A 21508-nucleotide genomic window follows, 5' to 3' on the forward strand; every position below is an offset into this window, starting at 1 on the left:
AAAGAAAACAAAGAAATGAGACACATACCATGCCTATGAATTAGAAGACTCAATATTGTTGATATGTCAATTTTTTCCAAATTTCCTATAAACTCAAATCAATCCCAGTCAAAATCCAAACAAGATTTTTAATCAAAAATGACAAACTGTTTTGAAAAGTTATATGGGAAACCAAAGGAACTAGCATAGTTAACACAATTTTGAAAAAGAAGAACAAGATGGGAAGATTCATAGTACCTGATTCCAACATTGTTATGGATTGAATGTTTGTGTTCCTGTAAAATTCATATGTTGAAACCATAACTCCCATTGTGATGGTTGGAAATGAGGCCTTGTGGAAGTAGTTTGGGTTAGATTAGGTCATGAGAGTGCTGCCTTCATGATGGCACTAGTGGCTTATAAAAAGAGAAGAAGAGAGAAATATCTTTTTCTGCATGAGCACAGAGTAAAGGCCATGTAAGGATGCAGTAGGAACACGGTTCATTGCAAGCCAGGAAGAAAGCTCTCACCAGAACCTGATCATGATAGCACCCTGATCTCAGACTTCCAACCACCAGAACTGTAAGAAAATAAATTTCTTGTTTAAGTCACCCAGTCTATGGCTTTTTGTTATGGCAACTTAGGCAGATAAAGACAAAGAAATATTATAAAGAGACAGTAATTAAGACAGTGTGGTATCAGAGGAAGGACTGACATGTAGTTCAATGAAATAAAGAATCTGAAACAGACCCACAAATATATGGTCAATTGATTTTCCATAGTGTTGCAAAGGCAACTCAACATAGAAAGGATAAAGTTTTCAACAAATGGCACTGGAACAACTGGATATCCCTATGCAAAAAAGAAAAATTAATCTCAATTCATAACTTGTGCCCTATTCTCAAAGCAAGTCAAAATGGATCACAGACCTAAAAAAAAAAGGATCAAAGGCCTAAATCCAAAATTGGAAACTATAAAGCCTCTAAGGAAAAAAAAATAGGAGAAAATCCTTATGAACTTGGATTAGGCAAAGATGTGTTAGATATAACGCCAATAGCACAATCCATAAAGAAAATTAATAAATTGGATTTCATCAAAATCAAGAACTTTCCTCTTCAAAAGAGAACACCATAAAGAGAATGAAAAGATACCACAAATAGGTAGAAAATACTTAAAAATAACATATCTGATAATGGACTTGTATCCAGAATATATTTAAAACTCTCAAAACTAAATATTAAGAAAAAAACAACCAAACAACTTGATAAATGGGCAAAAGACTTAGAGACTCTTCTCTTAAGAAAATATCAGATAGCAAAAAAGCATGTGGAATGAGATACCACCATACATCCATTAGAATGGCTAAAATTAAAAAAAAAAAAAGAAGAAGAAGAAGAAGAAGAAGAAAAGATAGAAAAGTTAACAAAGAAAGAAAAAAATGACAATATCAAGTACTGATGCAAGTGGAATTCTCATACACTGCTGGTGGGAATGATCTCTACAGGAGTATGCAAAAACAAAATACAAAAATAAACTATATTTCTACGTGCCAAAAAATGAACTTTAAAAAAAAATGAACTTTAAAAAAAAATGAACTTTAATGAAAGATACTTTACAATACCCTTTTTAAATAGTGTATCTTCAAACGTTTTTCTGTCTCCCCTCATTCTCTTTTTTCTGGGACTCCAATTAGATGTATATTAGGATCCAATCAAATGTTTTATTAGGCCCGCCATAGATCTCTTATACAGTGTTACAATGTTCTCTCTCTCTCGTTCCTCTGTGTTTCATTTTGGATAGTTTCTACTGCTAAGTCTTCAAGTTCACTGATCTTTTCATCTGCAATGTGCTATTAATCCCATCCAGTGTAATTTTCATTTCAAATGTACTCTTCATCTCTCGAAGTTTAATTTCAAACTTATTTTTTTAATATCTTCTATTTTTCATACCTTCTATTTCTCTCCTCATTAAGCTCACTACTTCTTCTACCTTCTTGAACATATTTTAATACATATGCAATGTATTAAATTCATGTTTTAATTATTTTGTCCTCTAACTCTGCCGTGTGTCATTTCTGTTTTTTTTATTGATTGAGTTTTCCCCTTGCTATAAGCCCTATTTTTATGCTTTATTACATAAAGTAAATTTAAATTTATTTAAAGTAAGGTGAGAATATTAAGTCAGATGACAGTTAATATGAGTTTTATGTAGTTGAGTGCTGAATTTTCTGTATTCCTTTAAATATTTTTGGACTTCATTCCGAGATGTAGCTAAGTTATTTCTTGGAAACAGTTTAAATCTAGCAAACTTTGCTTTTCTTCTTTGTTACACAGGTCCAAAACAGCCTTTAAACTAGGGCTAATTTGGCACTACTGCTAGGCAATCCTATTCTGAGAACTTTACTTAACGGCCCAAGAATTAAGAGGTCTTTCCACTTGGGTTAGTAGTTTCCCAGTTCTGTGTGTGCTCTGAGGATTTTTCTGTCTGCTCTTTTATAGTTCTTCTTTCTCAGGCCTCAGTGGTTTCCTCACATGCACATCTTTATCAGATTTTTCTCTGTTACTCTCTCCTCCGCAGTACTCTGCCCTGTGAACTCTATCCACCTTGACCTCCCTAAACTCTGAACTCCATGAGACCACTAGGCTCTTTCCTACTTCTTGGAGCTATGGCCTGGAAACACTCCAGGCAGTAAGCTGAGACAATCATAGGGCGCATCTTATTTCCCTTCTTTTGAGGATCATCTTGAAAGCGCTGGATTACCATCAAGCGCTGCTTGTTGTCCAATATCTGAAAGTCATTGTTCCATATATTTAATTGGGATTTTTTAGTTGTTTAAGGAAAGAGAGTAAATCTGGTCCCTGCTACTCTATCTTGTGGAGAAGTGGAACTCTATAAGTAATTACTGAGTGCCTACTATTGTGCTAGATGCAACCTTAGATGTTGAGGATACGGTACTGACCCACACAGACAAGGGTCTTGACCTCCAGGGAGATGCATTTTAATAAAGGCCTGTGAAGACAAGTATTCCGTTCTATAATGGGAATGGACACAATGAAAAAATCTTCACTTTCAGGACTTCTAGAGCCAAAGTTGTAGCTCAACAATAGCAGATTACACTGGAGGGCTGAGGGTAGGGGTGAAGGTAGAACAGACACTTATATAAAAAATATTGCCTATCATTTTGTAAATAGAATATTGGTTGGTCATAACAAAATAGCATTAAGAACTAACATGGGTAATGACAGTGCTCATTCAATAGAATTCTAAATCAAGTTAACTTACGTGAAATACTTAGCTCAAAGCTCGATGTGGACTGCTTTTCACCTCACTTCACTTCAATTCAATTCAACAAATACTTATGGACTCAAATTTACAGTTCACAGTAGTGTCTGGAGCTTTTCCGCCCACTTCTGTGCAACTTATATATTATTCCTATAGACTTCTACTCCCAGATGCGGAATTCTCTCTAGAAGAATTTCTCCCATCCAAGACTAGCTACATAATTTGTGGAGCCCAGTGTGAAATGAAAATGTGGCCTTCCTTGTTCAAAAAATATTAAGAATTTCAAGATGTTGACAGGAGAGAATTAAACCAAGCACAGGGCCCTTCTGCGAGTGGGCCTGCTGTGACTGCAAGGTCACACACCCATGAAGCCATTCCTGCTCCTGCATCATCTGCAGACAAATTCCAGTATCCTCTATGATGCCCTCAGCTATCTATTAGACAGACAGAAACCTCCCCAGCAGCCCAGTAACACAGTTAACACAAATACCAAATAAACCAATCAAAACACTCACCATTCACAGTTCACATGCACAGTGCTTCTCCAGTGTTACACAGCAGACACTTAATAAACCTTTGTTGGACAGTGAATAATAAAGAAAACAAGAAATCATGTACTAAGCAAGGAGCTAGACTAGCTTTAATCATCAGGACCTTTCTGGCACCCATGAAATACTCCCACATTGGGTGACCCCTTCTTGAGCTCAAAGGATGGTTCTGCCAGTGTTAATGCAGTGCTAATATCATTTAGCAATCTTTGGAGAAAATGCAGAAAATTTGTTTCAAATGAAGGAATTATATTTAGAGGAAAAGCAGAGAACTAACAAACTGAAAATTGCAACTTTCTAATCATTGGATGAGCTAATGTTAAGTGGCTATAGCATTATGTTATCTTGTGTCAGCTAAAGAAAAGATTTGGAAATTATCCTGCTTCCAAGAGGATGACTGAAGAACTCAAAATACCAAGGAGGAATACTTGGAGGCCCTCTCATTCCTCCTTTGCTCAACTCCATCCGGCCTTGTGGGGGCCACCTCAGTCCTTGCAGAGCAGAGCTGGTGACTGAGGCAGAAAGTGAGTGTGTGTCAGGAGCAGGTGGGTGAGCAGTCAAGGCTTTGCAGTGGAAATGGACGAGGCTTGGAGAGAACCCAGCGAAGCCCTGGGAGCATGCTCATGGGTCTGGACAGTCAGCATCAACAACCACCTCTCACAATTAGTCTTACAAGACTGTGATCAGAATCTTTATTCTCTATTTGCTGAACTTCTTGAGAGACTTTTTGGCTTGCATTCTGATTAGAAAAGCCTGGCCTCTAGTATTTCCTATTGATTTATAGTTGGCTAATTATTTTCCATGGCTAAATTGTGAGGTGGACAAAGTCTAGGAAAGTTGGTGCTAGTCTCTCACACCTGACCCTCCCCCTCAGATGCTCTAACTATACCCCATTGGTGAAAGTCTATCCTTGTTTGGGAAACAAGTTGCAAGGAAGTAACTTGGCCAAACTATTTGTTGTTAAGCATTTCAGGGTTGGTCTTTTTTGGGGATTTTTTACTCTTAGGTAGGATTGGAAAGATTTGGAATCAGAGGCTCCATGAGCAAAGTGACCTCATGACTTTGGGCAAAGTATTTAACTTCCTTGTACCTCAAGATCCACGTCTGCAAAATGGAAGTGATGATAAACATATCTGCCCACAAGACTGGGAATCTGCCTACTAAATGAGAACAAAAGTAAAAGAAAAAAAAATTGTATGAAGGGTAAGGTGTTCCCAAAATTTTAATAGCTAAAGTATAAAGATCCTAACACAGATCCTTTGCTTGTTTTTTTAAAGCGGTATTGTTCACTTATCATATCTCAGGCACTATTCCACACCTGAAAGACATTTCAGTAATTTTCTCATTTAATCCTAGCCACACACCTTTGAGGAAATTACTATTGCTATCCCAGTTTTCCAGATGCGGAAACTCAGGCTTAGAGAGATGAAAAAAACTCGCCAAAGTCCCACAGTAAGCAAATGACAGAGCTGAGTTTGAGTCCAGAGTCCTTGCTCTTAACCATGGCTCTCTACTGCTCATCCTGCCCCAGCCTCCCATGCCTTCCTCCTCTCTTCTTGTTTTCATACTACCCATCTTTAAGATCCAACATAGATGAGTGTTCCTTGTTCTGAAAGCCTTTGGACTCATTTCAGGCCCCAGTGAACTCACTGTCTTCTTTTATTGCCTGAGCTACTCATGTGTCAGTCATGTGGCACCATTTGTATTTTCCTCTAATACTGCTATTTGTCACAGTGTTGTTTTGTATTGTAGCCTAGAGGAGGGGAAAGTCTGTATAAAAGCAGCAGTAGAATTCCTCATTGAAAATTGTGGGGCTTTTTTTTAAAAACAAATTATCTTGATTGGCTCTTTGGCTATGAAGCTCCAGTAGAGCAGAGATCTTAGCACCTAGCACATAGAATTTGTGTAAAAATTATTTGTTGAAAAAAACAGAATCTCCTAGGATATGTGCCCAGGTTGTCTGGAGCAAAGGGAAGTGAGAATGCATGTTATTTGAGGAAATGTAAAGCAATCAGCATAGTACCTGGGACAAAGTAAGCATTCAATAGGTGATGGCTATTTTGTGCTACATAAGGAAAATAGCAGGGATTACTGGAGCATCTTAGGAGGAGGAACAGGTAGAAGAGGGCAGGAGAAGAGAGAAAGACATGGAGCAGTATGGTGGTTGCCGGGGCTCTATGTAAAGAGCAGGCCAGTGGGTCATTTCAGAGGTGCCAATGGCTAAGAATCAGTTAAGGAGGGGGGCATTTAACATTTGTTTTGCTGAGCTACAACTTCACTCTCCTTCCCTCAAGTCTTCAGTAAAATCAGCTACACATACAGCTTAATGTCAGTGATACGTGGAGAATTCACCATACCAGGTGGTGTTCAAGGCTGCCCCAGGTTGCGGGGGGGGGGGGGGGGGGGGGGCGGGCGGGCGGGGGGAGGTGATATTGAAGAGGGAAAAAAAGGCAGCCCACCCAACAAAGTTAGAGAATTCAGTAGAAGTGTGCAGACAGAGTCAGAGACACAAGGAGAGAGGCTTCAAGTATCCTCAGAAATACTGGGAATGATGGTGATTATTCTCATTCTACAGGAGATTGGGGTTCAAGACAATTTGAGGATGGGGATTCCCAGTAGTCCAGAGGGCTCTGGAGACATCCAAGTGGCTAACACTTTGGTCATCTGTATAATGCACACTTGGTTTATGTCCTATCCCCTTAGCTGCAGTGTAGTCTCCCTGGGATAAGAACTATGACAAGGTGTTGAATCAGTACGGCTTTTTATCCCAGTGTGAATTTCACTCCTGTATATTGACATACTAGATCCTGGCAATAACCCTCTGAAATCGTATGGCAAGTATCAGTGTATCTCCCCTCTTTCAAAATAAGAAAGTGCAGTTTGAGTGGTGATTTCTGATCCTTGGGTTACAGAGCCAACAATGAGCCAAGCTGGCCTGCAGCAGTGGAAAGGGTCTGAATGCATGGGAAGAACCTGGAAGTCAGGGTGAAATCTAACTTTTCATTCCCTATCCCCTCTCTTATCCTCTAGAGACACACTCACACAACAGTTTCCTCTCTAGCCCCACAGAGATATTTGTCTGTCCTCCCAAATCTCACATTTATCACCTAGGGCAAAACCTTTAGATAAGCTACTTAATATTTAAAAGGGTGATGACAATGGCATCTTCATAGAGCTGTGGAATTAAGTGAAATAAACAATTCATTTAATGAATTCATTTAATGAAGTGAAATAATTAAATGAAAGTCTTTGACATGTTGCCTGGCACATAGGGATGATTAATAAATGCTCTGTCTTTTTGCTTTTCCCTTCTATGGCTCTCCCTTCTGTCTTTACCCGTAAGTTTAGGTTCAATGTTCATTCTACCATGCCATGTTCCTTTTGTTTCATTGTACCTTCAGCAGCTCCTGAAGCATGACTAATCATCGGACTCTTCGCCTGGGGGTAATCCAGCAGGGTGGGACCAGGGCTGGGCTGAGCTTGGATTTGGCTAAGAGCCAGACAGAAAGCCCTAAACCATCATTAAGCTGTGAGAACAGAGATCCAGAGTGGTGTACCAAATCTGTTCTCAGGTCCAAGAGATGACCTCAGAGCCAGGAATAAGGGCACCCAGGTTGTCAAATAGTTGTCCACGTGAAAATATCTGTCCATAAAAGAGAAACACGATCTGCAAAGTTTATTGGTATATATTAGTCTACTTGGGCTGCCACAAAAAATACCATAGCCTGAGTAGCTTAAACAATGAAATTTATTTCTCACAGGTCTGGTAGCTGCAAGTCTAAGGACAGGGTGCCGCATGGCTGGGTTCTGCTAAGAGCTCTCTTCCTGGTTTGCAGACAGCTGTCTTCTTGCTGTGTCCTCACATGGAAGCAACAGCAAGTGAGGGCTCTAGTTTCTCTTGTTAAAAAGACATTAATCCCACCATGAGGGCCCCACTCTCTTGATCTCATCTAACCTAACGACCTCTCAAAGGCTTCATTTCCAATACCATCACATTGGGGGTTAGGACTTCCACGTGTGGAGGTGGGGACACATAAACAAGCAGTCCTTAACTGGCATGGGAACGACTACAGTGCAGCTCTTATTTTCCTTTAGTCTGTGCAATTTTGACCATTAAAAAGAGATCCTTCAGAAACTGGACTTTGTTTCTAAACAAGTGAAACATGTACTTTTGAAATTACAAAGTTCGTTTTTTCACTGATACAAGACTCAAAGATACCTCACTCATCACAGATTTCTCACGACTATAAATATCCTCCCATATATTTGATGTAGGAATTGAAACAGAATACTAAGCTTTTTAAAAAGACAAACAAATTTGGAGCAACAAGTTCTTTGCTGAAACCGTATTTCTTCTTGTCAAGAGCGACTGTTCCCTTAAGGGAAGTGAACATTATTATGTCTGCAACACTGACTGTCTTATAAAGAGAAATTAGAGGGAGCTCCTTTTCCCACGTTACAAGTCTCAGGTTTGAATTCTTTGCCAAAAGAAGATCTCTTTATGTTTATTTAACAAAATGCATGGAGTGATAAGGTACATCTCCTAAGGAAAATAGCTGTTCAGATCTATTGCTTAGAATAAATTATATATGTTGCAGACAATAAGTTATTTATTACATAATAAATTATTAGGGGATTAGAGGCAAATTTGTTGACCGTAAATAAGCAAATAATCCTTTTGTCACGTGACTGAAATATTCAGCCCAAAAACATACCAATTATTTTTAAATAATTATATACCCAAATTCAATGCTACATTTTCTCATTTAAGGTAACTGCGATTTTTTTAAAAAATTAATCTTCCAAATATCCCTTACCTTAAAAAAGTGTTGCAGGACACAGAAGCCCTTAACAAGCATTAGATGTGGATATTAACATATTTTAGGAACACTGCAGGATATGAGAAAGAAATGCTAGACAAAGAACAGCACCTTGAGGAGCTACACTTTCATAAAGGAGAAACACTCCGTGCCACCGCAGTGAATGCTGCCTGCCTGGGAGACCACTTGAGCTTGGTGCCCAGGGGCCCAGCCCAGACACTCCTGAGGTTTTGTCAAGCTCCACGTCAGAGCACTGAAGGGGCTCAGTGGAACTTGACAGAGGCCTATGGGGGGTGGAGTGCTGAGAAAAGGCTCACAGAAACCACGTCTTAACACGATCACCAAAAAACTCAATTATTATTAATAACAACAGTTAACCTTTATGGAGAGCTTACTTGGTGCCAAACTCTGAGCCAAGGTCCTTTCATGCATTGTCTCACTGAATCCCCCATGAGGTAGTTACTGCTTCTTCAAATCCCTGTTTTATAAAAACCTTATAGAGGCTTAGAGAGGTTAAGCAACTTGCCCAACTGCTGTTAAGGGGAAATCTTAGTTAAGAATCCAGACAGCTGGGTATTTTCTCAAGTAGAGTCACAAATTCCCAATCGGTAGGTTCCAAAATCGACCCCTGACTCCCCTAATGCCCCAGACGGTGCTGATTAGGGTGTTGCAGTTGGAGCACTGATTCAGCCCCTCAGTTCACGTATTCCCAGGAATCTGCTCCAGTTCCTGATAAAGCCAGCAGTGTTGCAATGAAGATAAGTAGGCATTTCCCTGAAATGAATTAAGATAACTCTCACAGTAGGGAAGGGCAGCCAGGCTGCCCCAGCTTTGAAGTCTGCAAACTCCACCTGTGATTCAGTCCATAGGTCAAGCCTTTCCACAAAATCACTATCCATATCACCTGAGAGTAGGAGAAGGAAATGGAATTCAACCTGAATCAGATGGGGGCTAGAGAGGAGGGGCCACGAAAGGACAGCACAGATAAATGGGAAGCCAGCAAAGAGGATCTTTGGAGCTAAAGCCCTGCCTCCCTGCTTCCCTTTTCTCCGTCCTCTGTCTTCCTTTCTCTGGCCTGATTAAAATCAGTCCTCAGGAAAAGATCTGGGGTCAGCTGCTTCCCTGGAAACCAAAGTCAGGAAGCACTCATGTAGCTTCTGTGCCCCTGAAGGGCTTTGAAGAATTGGTGAGCAAATGAGGGAGGCAGGCTTTGTCTTGTTCAGGATTATTTCCCCAGTACCTAGATCAGTGCCTGGCTCCTTAAAATTTGTTGACTAAATGAATTTTGGAGGCCAGGGAGTCCTTAGGACTCTAAAACTGAACACCTGTTGGCCCTGGGCTGTGGACCTGTGGGCCACAGGTATTAGTTTCTGAGCAAAGGGACTTCATGTGCTGAGAGATCCAGTACTGTGTGGGCCCCAGGCAGCAGAATGTGTGAAACCAACACAAATACTGTATCATTACATGTACCCAGGGCGCCCTTCAGCTCTTAGCAGAGATTTATACGTCTCATCCCAGCCTCCAGCCCCCACTTCCAGAACAGTAGGTTGGCTTTACGATTGGAGGACAACTTCTCTGGGCAAGGAGCAAGGGGTCTGGATTAAGCCTTCCCTGCTGCTAATAGGCCAAATTGTGTCCCTTTCCCCCAAATGCATATGTTGAACCCCTAATCCTTAATGTGACTATATTTATAGTAAGGAAGTAATTAATAGTAAGTATAGTAAGGAAGTAATTAATGCCTAATGAGGTCATAAAGGCAGAGCCCTAATCCTATAGGATTAGTGTCCTTATAAGAAGACACCCCAAGATGCTGACTTTCTCTCCCCATCATGTGGCAAAACAAGAAGGTGGCCATCTGCAAGTCAGGAAAGGATCCTCACCAGAAAACAAACTGGCCAGCAGAAATAAATTTCCGTTGTTTAAGCCAACTGGTCCATGGTATTTTGTTATGACAACCTGAGCAGAACAAGACATCTGCTTCTTCTATAATGCTTCAAAGATTTATGGTCAGAGGTTCAAATGAGCAGACATACCTTCTAGGCCCACTCTTACCCAAGCCAAATATCTTCTTGTTACGTATCTCTTATTCCACACAAATGGACACAACACCGCTTTTTCTCACACTCCATTTCTCTTTTGCCACGTCTCAGATATTAAATCACAAATAAGGCAGACTCTGTGGGACAAGAATGCTTTGAAGATCTGAGTACGCCATGATGCCCTGGTGGTACTGAGAATCTTCTCTCTTAGTCTGTCTTGGTTCGCAGGGTCTCAGCATCAACGAGGTGAACTTAAGATGTCTCCATTAAAATGATCATGTTACTTTGGGGTAGGAGGACAACATTTTAACACCCTTTAACAATTTAGCAGGTCAGCTGGCTATCTCTGAAGGGAATTGGATAAAGAGATATATTTAATTGGAGGAAAGAAGGTTCAAGAACCCTGGGTGAGAAAGCCTAGGAACCAGAGTTGGTGTCTATAAGAATGTGAAGCTAAACTCAGCAAACCAGGTTTGTTGACTTGATAGTTTTTCCCTTATCTCCCAGATAGAAAACTACAGTAAAGCACTTGATGCTGGCACAGCATATACCTTAGCAACGTTAATAAACAAGTATGAAGCATTTAAGATAAAACTTTAAATGATTAACTGATTAGCTTGGAAATTAAAGAGCAGGGCTCCAGGGTATGGGACGTGATTAAAGTTATACATATATAATATACACACACACACACACACACACACACACACACACACACACACTCTGTCACATGTGAAGTGAGGTCAGGGTAGGGAGAGGGTAGCAGGAGGGCTCTCTGTTAGAATAGGCTGAGGGGAGTGGGGAGGAGTAGGGAAGTTAGTGGCCAGAAACAGGAGGTAGGAGAATGCTGTTGGCTGACAACTGTACCTATATCACTGCCGTGGCAATGAGGCTGACCATTAAACACAAAGACTATTGCCCTTTCCAAACTGATACACAACCAATAGCTTGGGAGCAGGGAGGGGCTAGAGAAACTATTGGAAACAAAAGAGTTTTCTATAAAACTGTTATGAAGTGTTATCAGACTTAAGTCCAATCTCAACTTTTCACCACACTAAAATGCTCGTGAATTAAATTAAAATTAAATTAAAATCACCTTGGAAATGTTTTAGGGTGGGTCACCAGTTGTTCTGTTCTGTTTTAAAATGCTCTGTTGTCTAGTGGCTGGGCCTTCATTGCCTTGCTGGCATCTGGAAAAGCAGGCCCCTAAATCACTCAGCATAGACTCAACAACTTTGCCTTTAGATCCCATTAATATACAACAAATTTCTTCTGTATAGCACAAGGAACTATAATCAATATCTTGTAGTACCCTATAATGAAAAAGAATATGAAAATGAGTATGTGTATGTATATGTATAACTGAAACATTATGCTGTACACTAGAAATTGATGTAACACTGTAAACTGACTACACTTCAATTAAAAAAATTAAAATTTAAATTAAAAAAATTTTTTAATAGATCCCATTAAAAATTTCTGAGGTTTCCCCGCCAAAGCAGTCATTCATATATATCTAAAAAACTTACAAATATGGTTTATATATTAATAAAGCATTCCAACAACTTTCTTTTTAAGAGTCATGAAATTTGTACTGTGGCCTTCTGAGACCCAAGTGAGTTAAAGATAGAATGATGACACTAGCCATATATAAAACGACAGAGATTTGCAAAACTCAGAGGTGAGAAAAAAGTCATTTTATTCTGGACAACTTTTTAGTTAAATTATTGAGGTGAAGAATAAATACAGATGACCTTCTTCTCTGGACTAGCCTTTCTTTAAGAATCAGAAATCCCTACTTCTTTTTGGGCATTTGGTTCTGAGCTGTTGAAGCAACTTGTTAAACTTAGAACCAGCTTCAGTTTCCTGAGACTAAACCAGACTAAAACTAGGTTTACAGACATAGCACAAAAGTCAGTTGCAGCACCTTTTGTCTGTGCTGTGGAGCCAAGCCCTGGGGAATTATGTAGTGGTCAGTTATTAGCTATTTCCTATAACTACTTTGTTTAGGTTGATATTGTTTATAGAACTTTGATTAGATGAAGTAAAGATTAAGAGAATTATAAAATATTTAGTGATTCATCCAGTCCAACTCCTTCATTTTACAGATGGGGAAACTGAGGCTCAGAGAAGGATACAACTTGACGTGATTACAGTGGGTTGAATAGTGGCCTCCAAGAAGATACATTCAAGACAGATATCACAGGATATCACTTACATGTGGAATCTAAAAGAATGATGCAAATTAACTTACTTACAAAACAAACAGACTCACAGACATAGAAGACAAACTTATGGTAACCAAAGGGGAAAGTGGTGAGAGGAGGGATAAATTAGGAGTTTGGGATTAACAGATACACACCACTATATATAAAATAAACAACAAGGATTTACTGTATAGTACATAAAACTATATTCAGTATCTTGTAATAATCTATAATGGAAAAGAATCTGAAAAAGAATTTTGAATCACTTTGCTGAACAATGGACACTAACACAACATCATAAATCAACTATACTTCAATAAAAAATAGAAATTTTTTTAAAAGGTACATCCAAGTCCTAACACTAACATCTGGAAACTTGAACATGATCTTACTTGGAAAAAGTGTCTTTGCAGATGTAATTAAGCTAGGGATCTCCATATGAGGTCATCCTGGATTTAGGTTGGGCCCCATCTCCAATGACAGATTTCCCTGTAAGAGAAAGGTGGAAGGAGATTTGAGACACAGAAGGGACAGAGGAATGTGAGACAGAAGCAGAGATGGAATCAGGCAAGCCATAGACCAAGGAAAGCCTGGAGTCATGAGAAGCTGAAAGAAACAAGGAAGGATTCTCCCCTAGAGCCTTTGGAGGGAGAGTAATTCTGCTAACACCTTGATTTCAGACTTCTAGCCTCTAGAACTATGAAGAGAACAAAATTCTGTGGTTTTGTTTTGTTTTGTTTTTAATTGAGGTTTATAACACAATATGTTTCATATGAACAATATTATAGTTTTACTTCTGTATATCCTACAGCACACCCACCACCAAGAATTTAGTTTCTATCCATCACCATACAGTTGATCCTTCTTACCCATTTCACCCTTCCCTCTGGTAAACACTACTCTGTTCTCTGTATCTGTTTGTTTTGTTCATTTATTTTGTCTTCGTTTGTTTTTTATATTCCACATATGAGTGAAATCATACAATATCTGTCCTTCACTATCTGACTTATTTCACTTAGCATAATACCCTCAAGGTCCATCCATGTTGCTGCAAAGGTAAGAGTTCACCTTTTATGGCTGAGTAGTATTCCATTATAGACACACACACACACACACACACACACACACACACACACACACACACACACACACACCATATCTTCTTTATCCATTCATCTGTTGATGGGCACTTAGGTTGTTTCCGTATCTTGGCTATTGTAAATAATATTATGATGAACTCAGGGGTACATATATCATTTCAACAAAATTCTGTTGTTTTAAGCCACCCACTTATAGTAATTTGTTACACCAGCCTTATGAAATTAATACAGTGCCAAAATGATAGAACTGGAGTAGAACCCAAGTCTCTGGACTCCCGCAATCTTGTGTATGTTTCCCTGCCATTGTTTCACATCCTCTGAGTTCGGATCTTGTCAGAGACATGAAAAAATTCACTCTTCACTGCTGAAAATATAACTTCTAAGACGGAGGCAATGAAGAATATTGTAGACTCTGCTGCGCCCATGAGTTGATGCTTAGTCCCTCCGACAACTAAGCTTTCTGTGCTTGAAAGTAATATATCTGACTGCAGTATTAAGCATAGGGAATCATTCTAAGTTCTGGAAAAAAGAGCTGACAAAATATAGCCAGAAAGTTAGGCCAGTTAACGCCAACAAAATACACAGAGAACAGATAGTGATAACAGCAGCTAATCCACAAGGTCTCTGTGCTGTCACCAAGTATTTATTGAGCACACACTATATGCCAGACATTTTTCCAGGCTCCCTGATCTTAGCGGGAATAACAGGGTCTCAGAGTGGCAGGGCTAAGTGGCCATCTGAATGCTTATGCTTCCTTGCCTTGTTTCTGCCTTTCTCTCTGCCTACAATACCGTTTCCTCTTCTCTCCCAGGGAAACTACTAGGCATGTCTTAAGAATGCAGCTCAAACGTCATATCCTGCAGGAATCAATGATTTAAGCTGAAATACACTTTGTATGTATTTCTAGGATAGTTGTAATTATTTCTTTACTCATCTGATTAACCCTGCACTGACATGACCTCAGAGTAAGGATGTCTTACTTGAATTTGTATCCTTAAGGCCTAGCACAGATCATACTAGGGACTACTCTTTGTTGGGTGGGTGGATGGGTGTTGGCCTGGACCACAGCCTGACAGAACAGGGACCCCTCTCTGCCCTGTCATTCCTCTGAGCATTCCTCTGCAGACCCCCTACAAACTGAGGACCATTTCTTCTCAGCCTGGTATTTTGCTCTCCCAGCTGTCTGGTGAGCATTGTATTTTTAGATTTCACTGATCAGTAAAACTTCAAAAATAAATTTGGAGGTCAAAATTGGATTGCCAATTTTTAATTTTTCCAAGTAAAGGCACTTAAAAAAAATTATCACCTACTTTCATAAAAGAAAAGTCACTTTAACACCTCAAAAGTAGGAAGGGCACAACCTTAGCCTGGAGGATCGTTCTTTGAATTAAATACAGTTAGCCTTTTGGAAAATTTACCACATCAACCTTATTTTCTTTCATTCCATGATGAAAAATTCATCCCTGCTTACCAGTTCTAGAATAATGTTTGGAAACCACTGATTTAGACCTTTGCTTCTGACGGTGGCTCCTGCAATCTTCTTGACTCAGGAACGAGTTCTAGGCCTCATGACAGAATAGTCCTGCAGGCTCTCCCCATGGTTTCTTTACTTGGGTGTGGAGAGAAGTACCCGAAACAAGAGACCAACTAATGTATATTGAGCACCTCTGTGCTAGTTGCTTGGCATGTGTATCAGGTGCACTGTGCAGTTGGCAAACTCAAGAATGCAAAAAATGTAAGTGTATTTCTCTTCTTACTGGATTTACTTTCTATCTAATTAAGTTCGACCTAGTGACAGAAATATAATCTTAATTCAGAGTCTCTCCCCCTTTCTCTCCTTAAGAGTTGCATCTCTGATCCGGGGGACTGATTTAGGACATCAACAGGGATGATTTAAACCTCCCAAGGTCTTAAGCACTGAAAAGATTATGGTGCCTCATATGTAATTGAAAACATTTTAAATACTTATTTTATAGTTTATTATTTCCCAACAAAGTCCCAGGGTTTTTTTTTTCTCCTAAAATGTATCACTTAAAGTGCTTTTAATTCTTTCGAAAAATTTTCTCATTTCTTGGGGTGGATGCTTTATTTTCCTTGTGTCTTTGGCAAGATCTTGACCCACCTGTGGGGTCATTCTGGTCCTCAGAATCCACTAGGTTATACTGGATTATACTGCAGGCCCATGCAGGCCACCACGGAGTCCTCCTTGCTCTGCCTAGACAAGATTGCCTCAGATCTGAAGGCTCTTTATGCCACATGTGGGCCACTCTGGGTTAGAGTTTATCTTCTTAGTGTAAAATTTAGATCCCTGTTAAAAGGCAACACTTACTATTACCAGTCATTATCCTTTTACAGAAAAAGAAGCTGAGGGGGTACAAGAGTGGGTAATAGGCAGGGAACAGGAGGACACTATACCACATTATTTTCCATTGGCTCAAATTCTCTTATTTATTTTTTGTCTCAATTTCCTTTCTGATTCTTACACTAGAATATAGGTCTATGAGAACAACACATCTGTCTTTCTCATTACTATAACTCCAGAACCTGGAACAGTGCCTGGCATATAGTTGGCCAGTCAATAAATATTGTTGATCAAATGAATGAGAATGAATGAGATAAGGACAACACAAAGAAGTGGAACGGGGTCAGAATGAGGGTGCTGGAAGTGCTGAAAATAAACTTCAATTATTTTACAATTCTGGAAGTTTATGTCAGCTCTTGTTTGGAGAGTTTCCTTCTACTGTACCAAGAAATGACTTTTTCTTCTACAGCCTTTCTTGTGTTGTTTTTTGACTGTTGCCTGTGGGCTAGCATTTCTTTCCAGCTGGAAAATAAACTACTTTGGGTAGAAGTATCAGATATAGCTTTGCAGCTCCCCTTCATGTACAGCACTTTAAGAGCCGAGAGATGCCAGTTTACTGAATACATGAATAACTGGAACTTGGGTCCTGCACACCCAGACAATCTGTGAGGAATGGACTCAGTGTTACATCCAAAGTGGTGTCTTCTTCTAGACTGAGTCTTACCCAGCCTCAGCATTCCACATCCACTTCCTGGGTTACAGTGCCTCCTAGTGGAAGTCTAGGGCTGCTGCCTCCTCCCTAGATGGTCCCCAACATGGGCCCTCGGTTACTGCCTCAACAAACTCCATCTTCTCATCCTTAAAATCTCAATGTCACCCCCATGGATGAGGCCCGGTAGACTCAAGAAGGTCCCTTCTAATGAGCTGAAGTACTCACAGGGAAAACAATGAAGGCCCTATTAGAGCCAGGTAGTTCTCTAGATCAGAGCAGCACTTCTCAAACTTCAAGGTGTAGATGAATAATCTGAAGAGGACTTTGTTAAAATGAAGATTCTGATACAGTAGTTCTGGGACCAAGACTCTGAATTTAAATTAGCTTCCAGGTAGCAATGATAAAATAAAATAAGATAAAATAAAATAAATACAAAACAAAACAAAAATAAACTAGCTTCCAGGTGATACCAAAGGATGCTGGTCCAGTCTGTACTGCACCCCTGTGGTGACCTGCAGCTGCAGCAGTAGCAGCTCCCAGATGCAGCAAGTATGACCAGGAAGCCATGGGGTTGATTGTTTAAGCAAATACTCTGAAACATAAATTGCATTTGTCCCCTTCAAGGTTTGCCTGCCTCCTTCCTGGTGCTGAGACCTAGAGAAGAGCTCTGACCTCCAGCTGGAAAGGGGTGGGAGAAAGGACCACATTCCCAGAATCAGAAACCACAAAATGTGGTTTAAAGCAAGAAGTCAAGGCGAGGAGGGTGCTGCCCGACAGCTCAGGGAGGGTGTCCCGGAGCAGCTGTCTTGGTGAGGTCATCCTAGGCAAGGGTCTTTAGCTCTCAGCTTTGCCAGTCCAGAAACCCCATTTTGTCAGTGTAACCAGAGATAAGGAGACTCAAGAGAAATGAATCACACCAACCAGACTCTTAAGAGTCTAATCAAAATGCCAACAGTAACAAGAACAAACGCCAACTAATCAGAAACTTGTTGAGAATGTGAACGAAAAATACTGCAAACCATATCAATAAACAAAGAATGCTGAAACCATCAAGTCATCAGCCACTGCTGCCAGCACCCCCCACAGTGAAGACAAGCTTGCAGCCCAGCCTCTGCAGCCACTCACAATGGTGCACTCTGAGGGAAAGGATAAGAAAGGACAAGATACTGGCCCTAAATAGTTAGATGCTTGTCAAAGGAATGAATTCAATCAGCCCAAATGTTTGCTTCCTCCCATACATAGAAAAGCACTAAATTCTTTAACTGGAGATGCCTGCTTTTCTTTAGATAATAAGTAATCTTTTAATGTTCCAACTACCTGGTCTTTGTTGTAAAGCTCCTGTATAGTCTAGCTCCTTCCCTACCTCTTCGGAGCAGTCCCTCAGAGTGATCTGAGAGGCTGTCATCCCGGCTCAAGTCCTCTCACCAAATAAAACCTAACTCTTAACTTTTAGGCTGCACATTTATTTTAGTCAACAAGAGCAATGCTCTCGAAACTGAGCAGGACCTTGTGGGGCCCTCCTGGGTTTAAATCCTTTCAATGACCCACTTCTTGTCTGTAGGAAATAGTCTTCATTCAGCCTTCAAGACCTTCCCTGAGAACCAAAGGGCAGATTCAAAACAGTTGCAAATCCGGAAAGGGAGGGAATGCAAAACAAGGAACAGTCAAGAAGCAATTAAAAAAAAAAAAAAAAAGGCAAGTACAAAAAGCAAGGTCCTGGTTCCTCCTCAAGGACTATACATAAATTGTATCTTTGAATTCTTCCCCAGGAACTAAGGCTCCCGTCCAGGTGGAGGATGGTAACTATAGGCAGAGCACAAGATTCCTGGAACACCGCCCTGTTACCTCACCAACAACCAATCAGAAGAAAGTCTGCACATTGTATAAGATAACAAAGCCTCTGACTCTCTCCCCAAATAATTAACTGCCATTAACTTACCCTTTCTCCCTTTAAAGTCTTTCATGGCCTAGTACCAGAATTTTCAGAGTTGGTTCTGGGACACAAGACTACCTTCTCCCAAGGTTACCAGGCTTCTGAATACAGCAAACTTTCCTTTCCAGTGTAATTGTATACCTGCCAAGAAAGTCAGCAGCCAGAAGTTAGGAGTACCTTCCTTTTCTCTGACTCTTCCTGCAACTGGGAACTTCTGTTCGGCTTCTTTAGCACATTCCTACCCTCAGAGTACACTTCAGTTACCTTGGATGGATGTGAATGGCTAGAGTGAGTTATCTCCAATGGTGCCCGTTTATGGTTGTTGTTTTCTTGATTGAGTGTTTTGAATCATAATACTCTTAGAAAGTGACTATCTCAGAATTTCTCTCCAGATTCTGGGAGCAGCTCATTGTCCACTGAAGCACCTGTAGGAGAGGAGTATGGGGGTGTGGGCAAGGCCATCAGGGAAAAAGTCAGAGCCTTTTCTTGCTTCCCACCCCAATACTTTACTCCATCCTGCAGATTAAAAAATCTTCAGTGTGGTCATTTGGTAAGTGGTCAGAGGAACAGAAGTTGTCATATTGGGGGGGCGGGGGCTGGTTCTTTTTTTGCTGGTGATGTTGATTTTCTATATATGTAACACTTAAAACAGTTAACCAAAATCGGGCAAGTTCTGAGATTCACCTTCCCTCATTATACTCTCTGCTGGTCTGAGCTGTCCTGTTGTGTGGCTATAAACTCAGCAAGTTTAGGGAGCTGGGAGTGGGGAGATCCTGGAAAATTGCCGCCCTCCACAGTGTCCTGCTTTTACAAGCTGTTCTGTAAGTCTCTGTTGATAGATTGTCAGTAAAAGGGCCACAACCCCACTGCAACGTCCATCTCTCCAGAAATGCTTCCTGACTTGCTTTGCCCTCCCCAGGCCCCCTGGGAGAAGCTCCAGAGGCTCAATGGTCACTTAGTCTCATCTCATTCCCTCCTTGACAGTGATACAGCCACTGCCAGCCACCGAAGAGCCAAATCCAAAACTTAATTCCATTTTGCCTAATGCCAAATGACAGACCTAGGTTTGTCGAGTTTGGGTTTTTTAAGTGCTCATAAAACAAAATAACAAATAAAATTTGCTTTAAACCTTAAGTCAATTAGGGGAAAAAATCCTCAAGGAGAAAACTCTAAGAGGCTGTGGAGATGGAGGCCACAAACTCCTTTTCAGCACCCTCACAGTGGCTACGAGAACCAGCGCCTCCAGAACCGCCAGATTTTTCTTGTCTCAGTGTATTGTCTGCACTGCATTCTTCTAAGCCTTAATAAATGTTTGCACAATGTTCCTACAATCCCTGCATTCCAAAGTATTGAAGTTGCAGCCGATATGAGACTTTTTTTAGAGAACCCAATGTATGGTTTCACTACTAACAGGGGCCAAATGAGAAAAGAGAGTACCACAAGGAATAACCCCCCGCCTCCAAAAGATTATATAGCAAGGTAGATGATGGTTGACTGACTTCACTGACCGATGAAGAATTAGAAAGGGAAAGCTTAGTCGCGGAGTTCACTTTTGGCTGCGTTATAATTTCGGCCCTGACCTAACTTCAAACTACAAGATGGGGCACAACCAGAGAGGAACTCGGCCTCCCAGATTTAAAAAGGAGCCCCTGCCGTGCCATTGTTCCCACAATGCCGTGACTCGGATTCGAACCGAGGTTGCTGCGGCCACAACGCAGAGTACTAACCACTATACGATCACGGCAAGCTACTGGAGCGCCACGAGGAGCGCATCACCGAGTGTCCTCCTCGTCTGGATGGCCGCCGCTCTAGCCTTCCGAAGCTGCTCATGGTCGACCAAGCCCCTCGGGCCCTCTCGCCGAGACCAAAGCAGACGAGAGGCGCCCTGGACTCCCGGCCGAAGTCTCAGTGGTCGTCCGCACGGACCGTAAAAGAGAGGACACGAAAGTGCTCTGCAAACTAAAGGGCTCCTGGGAGGCCAGGCATTGGTCTGGGATTCTTACGCAGCCTGTGCGGCCGTGAGGCCCCGAGGTCCACCGAATGGCGGCGCTGGGACCCCCTCACACCCACAGTGCCCTGCAGCTCACACAATCTAAAGGGGCTCTGGCTGGGGATGGGGCTGTCTCTTAAGTCCTACAAGAAGGAAAATGAGTTCGGACCCACTCGCACAACTTCCTTCGAGACGCAGGGTTAGGGGAATCTGGAACATAGCCTGGCCCGCGGTAGTGAGGCGGTGGGATCCGGCCTGCGGGAGACTGCGGACTGATACCGAAGCAGCAAGTACAAGCTGCGCTTGCGTACACTCAGGGACCTGCGAGGTTAGACATGGGCGGGAATGAGCAATGACATGGCAAGGGGGCGTGGCCTTAAACAGAGAAGAGCTCAGACAAGAAGATGGAGCCGTAGGTCCGCAGTAGCTCGCCGTGATCGTATAGTGGTTAGTACTCTGCGTTGTGGCCGCAGCAACCTCGGTTCGAATCCGAGTCACGGCATTGTGGGAACAATGGCACGGCATGGGACCTAGGTTTTATCGCTCTCCTCCATTTTTTTTTTTTTTTTTTTACCGTATCAGATTCTAATAACATT

At 41.2% G+C, this 21508-nt stretch overlaps 1 protein-coding gene and 2 non-coding genes across 3 annotated transcripts in view; 1 reads left to right on the forward strand and 2 right to left on the reverse strand.

The window, feature by feature from the left end:
* The window catches only part of SLC28A2 (solute carrier family 28 member 2), a 58764-nt gene extending 38041 nt beyond the window's left edge, over positions 1-20723 (reverse strand). The window contains exons 1-2 of the mRNA XM_064485634.1: positions 20650-20723; positions 18929-19063 (exon numbers count right to left, since the gene is read on the reverse strand). Coding sequence (XP_064341704.1) covers positions 18929-18953 — 25 coding nt within the window. The 5' untranslated portion in view covers positions 18954-19063; positions 20650-20723. The remainder of the gene's footprint in view (positions 1-18928; positions 19064-20649) is intronic.
* On the reverse strand, positions 20595-20666 carry TRNAH-GUG (transfer RNA histidin (anticodon GUG)). The gene has a single exon. It is a non-coding gene; the product is annotated as a tRNA-His (tRNA).
* Positions 20724-21342: 619 nt separating the features above from the next.
* TRNAH-GUG (transfer RNA histidin (anticodon GUG)) lies at positions 21343-21414 on the forward strand. Its single transcript has one exon. It is a non-coding gene; the product is annotated as a tRNA-His (tRNA).
* Positions 21415-21508: the final 94 nt, after the last annotated feature.

The sequence above is a fragment of the Camelus dromedarius genome, chromosome 5, assembly GCF_036321535.1.
Source record: "Camelus dromedarius isolate mCamDro1 chromosome 5, mCamDro1.pat, whole genome shotgun sequence".
In the NCBI taxonomy this organism is placed as follows: domain Eukaryota; kingdom Metazoa; phylum Chordata; class Mammalia; order Artiodactyla; family Camelidae; genus Camelus; species Camelus dromedarius.